Source organism: Acyrthosiphon pisum, unplaced genomic scaffold (assembly GCF_005508785.2).
Source record: "Acyrthosiphon pisum isolate AL4f unplaced genomic scaffold, pea_aphid_22Mar2018_4r6ur Scaffold_20960;HRSCAF=22641, whole genome shotgun sequence".
Classification (NCBI taxonomy): Eukaryota; Metazoa; Arthropoda; class Insecta; order Hemiptera; family Aphididae; genus Acyrthosiphon; species Acyrthosiphon pisum.
In genome coordinates, this window is record NW_021770374.1 from 1,566,868 (window position 1) to 1,571,666 (window position 4,799).

The window sequence follows — 4,799 nt, forward strand, 5'->3', positions numbered from 1 at the left end:
GTGGTGTAGTGTACATCAATGTCATATTTTGAAAAACAAAATTAAATGTATATTATTCAAAGCACCAAAAGAAGTTAATATTTTAACAGCTTGGAACGAAGCTGTCTCTAAAGCTAATGGGAAAAGTTCCCATTCCACTATGTTTGCAAAAATCATTTTTCAGCTGTAGATTTAATTAATGTATATAACAACTATCTTGGAGATTTAAATGTATGTTCAATTTTATATTTATACAATTTATGATCTATTATACAATCAAGTTACTAATAATTTTAGTCAGTATGTAACTTAGCAATTTGTAGTCTTGTAAAGATAATTTTAAAAAGTATTTTAAATATTACTCAAACTACTCAAATATTCTTCATACTTAATATATATCTATTATTAAATCTAGTATTATTGATGCGGTGAATAGTGTTTTTAGTTATTATATTACCTATTAGCATTTACAGCCATTCTAACATATTTGCTATATTTTATTTTATAGAAAGATACATATGTAGATCAGGATAACAATGAAAGTGCAGTAGGTACTTAATGATTTTTATGATGTATTTACTACCTATACAAATATTAAGTTACCAGTTGTTTGGTCATCTTTTAGAAGTGGGAAAGTTGTGACATTTTATTCAGTACAACATATAAACAATAATATTCAAAAACCTAAAAGTGCCATTGATAAACAAATAACAATCACTTCAGAGCTTGAAATTGGATTTTATGTATTGAACAATTATGGAATAAATTATGATGACATTGGTCTTGACAGAAAATTAACATTTCCACTTATCATAAAATAATTTGAAAAGTTAATTGAAAATTTTAATAAAAAAGTTATATGCTATGGTGGTCCCAACTCCCAATGCATCAAATTTTCCTGGTAATGCGGTACCTACTTATTAAATGTATTTTGTAATTCATTAGGAAATTAAAAAAAAATCTATTCTCTTTTTTGCCTTAGGTATAAGAGTTAAAACTGCATCATTAGGTTTGAACAATTTATGGCGTCATATAGAATGTGCAATAATAATTAAATCTGGAAAAAGGTGTACATTTTGTAAACGTTTATTTTCATCATTTAGAGGATATAAAAAAAGAACTTTGGAAGCAAAAAAGAAAATAATGGGACCCTTTCTAACTCAATAGTAGAGAAAAATATTTGAATATCTTAAAAGTAAAGAAACAACTACTGAAATCAAATTCAAGGTAATTGTAAGATTGTTTATTACTCTCATCAGGTCATTATGGAATTTTGAATGCATCTATAAAGAATAAATAAATGCCTGATACACATTAAACTAAATATATTTATATATAAATAAATAATATATTGTGTATCAATATTTTATGAGTACTTATAACTTATAAGTTATACCTTATAAAATTGTTTAGATTGCAGACAACTATACACAAATTAAATACTTAATTGAACAATATTCACAAAAGAACTAGAGAAATGAGTGACTCAGGTGTTAGCAATGTTTTGAACAAGTTAAGTGAATCTCAAAAAACGATTATCAATGAAATAATTACTTCAAGTAAGGTAGATAATCCCAAAAGTAGAAGGTATACAGAAGATTGGATTGTATTATGTATTTTATTGAAAATCCGGTAAGAACTAAAATATATTATTATACCTACTTTTACTAATTATAAATATAATAAAATGTGGCTTATGTAATATATTCTTAGATCTCCATCTACTTACACCTTTTTGAGAGAGCAAGATATATTGCCATTACCGTGTACACAAACAGTTAGGAAATATCTTTCTCTTATAAAAACACAATGTGGTTTTGATGAGAAATTTTTTCAACTCCTAAAAAAGAAGCTAGCAATTAAGTCCACAACAGCGACATGGAATGCTTATCTACGATGAAATTATATTACGAGAGAGTATTGACGTAGATTCTAAATCGTTAGGTAACCTTTATTGGATTAGAAGATTTTGGGGATGATATGAAAAGCACTGGATTAAAAGCAAACCATGGCCTCATCTTTATGTTTCAAAGTTTATGTACTAATTTTCCCAACCGATAACTGTATTTGCTTCTAGAGGACCCGTGAAAGGTTTATTTGTTTGTTCCAATTAAAGACTAAGATATACTCAGTCAGGTTGACAGCTACGTGTACATTTTTTTGTACACGAACAAATCTCCATACTTGTATATGCAAATATTTTTATAATGTCCAACAAATTTTAAGCGATAATTTGCAAAAACTTCTTTTTTTTATAATTTTGTTTTTTTTTTAATTACTTACTAGGTCTTTTTTAGTTAATATTTTAAAAAATAATGTTGTGTCAGATAAATGTACACGTGGCCTACCAGACCATCAGCACGTTAAATGCCGCGGTCGACGGGTAGTCGAAAATTTGTATAGGCATCTTTATGGTTTCATAATTTACTCGGTTTACTGTTTTTATTCGTGGTTATTCAGTGAAATGTCTATTTTTCCTCCACGTGTCAGATAATAGCATAGCATCTCCAAACAATCGTCTATACAAAATTCAGCCATTAGTTGACATCTTACTGAATAAGTATAACAATGCCCTAATACCAGAAAAAACGTGTGTATTGATGAATCGATGGTTACATTTTTGGGTCATCTTTCTTTCCGCCAATATATAGCCAATAAAAGACATTGCTATGGAGTAAAAATTTTTAAACTATGTACTCGTGACTTTTATACATCACAGTACAAAATATATGCCGAAAAAGAAGCTGTTCCTGGGCAACTTGTATCTTGTTATGGAACTTATGCAGCATTACTTGGACAGTGGAAGGTGTTTATACGTGGATAATTGGTACACCAGTATTGATCTTGCAGAAAAATTACTTGATAGACAAACACATTTAGTGGGAACGCTAAGATCCAACCAAAAACGCAATCCAAAAGAGGTGATAGCCAAAAAACTAGTTAGAGGAGGAGTAATTGCAGAACAAAATCGACGTGGTATTATGGTACTGAAGTGGAGAGACCGACGTGATGTTTTGATGTTAAGCACAATGCATACAAATTTAATGATAAATGTTAACCAAAGAAGAATCGTAATTGAAAAACCTAAAGCTATTGCAGATTATAATACAGGAAAATCGTATATCGATTTGACAGATCAAATGGGCTCTTATCACTCTTGCCTAAGGAAATCTCTCAAATGGTATACAAAAATAATGTTTGATATAATATATTAATATGTAACACATCTATGATCAATACTCTATTATTGTATACTGGTGTAACTGGAAATATAATGAAACTTGTGGAATTTAGAGAAGCTGTCATTCAAGGATTGTTGAGGAATAAAACTACAACACACGTACCAACACAAAAAATAAATGAACCTTTATTGGAAAAAGCATCAACGACTGGAAGGTGTAAACGATGTTATGAAATCATCTCTAAAGAAAAAGGTAATACATTTTTTAATATTTCCTTTTCTATGAATTAATAAATATTTGTTTATTTATAGGAACAAATGAGGCCAGAAATAAAAACAAAAAGAGGAAGACAATGTGCACTACTTGTGGAAACCATTTTTGTACAGAATGTTTTTTTGTAAACCATAAAACAAGATTCAATTAATAAGTATTTTTGTAATATAAGTAATTCTTTTGTGAATTTTTTTCAAATAAAACGTATTCGAAAGGTCAAAATAAAAACTTGATTTAAATAAGAATTATCCATTTCCTATCTTCGCTGAGTAGACAAAACTGGTCCTAGAGGCCTCAATATATAATTACAATGTTAAATTAGTACAGACGTGAACACATTTCTGTACACGAAATTTGTTTTAAAAAAAAAATCGTGTACAATATAATGTACACGAAAAGAAAGATGGTAAGTGAAGGAGTATACACAATTTTGTACACACGGCACCGGGTAAAAAGTATCAAAAATCATTGTGGCAGTCAACCTGTTAAGTTCTATTTATGTAGTCGTGTTCTGTATGCATTTATGTGAGTTTTTAAATACATTTTTTTTCCAAATATTGTTTTTTTAATATTAATCTTTTTATTCTTTAGGTATGGTTCTTGCTCAGTTGGTAATAAAGGCTATTTCTATCCTTGAAAAATCTGGAGAAATTGATGGTATTGTTTCTGATGGTGCCTCAACAAATAGGAAATTATGTGTAGAATTAGGAATATCTGGTTCAATGGACAGCTGTGTGCAAAATTCTATTATTCATCCTTTAGATGATTCAAGACAAATATTCATGTTTTCGGATGCACCACATTTGATAAAGAATGTGAGAAACAGATTGTGCGATAACGGCTGCACAAAGTAGAGCCGGCCGACGAGTATACGTGTGTGTATGTGTGCGCGGACGGCAGTGGGACAAATCCCAGATCTAGGTGGACAAAATTGACAATTTACGTATTGAATCATATTTATATTAAACAAAACAATTACAATGTATATTAATAAAGAAACAAATATTTATGTTTATTTAAATTTAATTAGTAAATCTATTTAATGTAAAATTGTCCATTAAAATAATTTATAAGAAATGTATACAATTTTTTTTAACACGAAATATAAAAAAAAATCAACAAGCAATCTCATCAAAAGTTAATACGATTTTAATGTTCATTTATTGGTCATCGTCAATCATCGAGTCTAGTATTAACAAAGGTAAAACTTCTTCGGGAAGCTCATGCATTTTTGATTTTGGCAGTCCTCTTGCCCTTGATATTACTGGGTCTGATTGCTGTAGCATCATATGAATGAGGTCCTCAGTAGTGTTCAATCTGCTGCTTTTTCGGGTATGTCTTTCGCGAACTCGTCTATATATTTTA

General features: G+C 29.3%; 1 protein-coding gene across 1 annotated transcript in view; it reads right to left on the minus strand.

Annotated features, from left to right (window-relative positions):
• Positions 1–4,594: 4,594 nt before the first annotated feature.
• Positions 4,595–4,799, minus strand: part of LOC115034756 — a 1,498-nt gene continuing 1,293 nt past the window's right edge. Inside the window, exon 3 of the mRNA XM_029492180.1 lies at positions 4,595–4,795. Coding sequence (XP_029348040.1) covers positions 4,595–4,795 — 201 coding nt within the window. The remainder of the gene's footprint in view (positions 4,796–4,799) is intronic.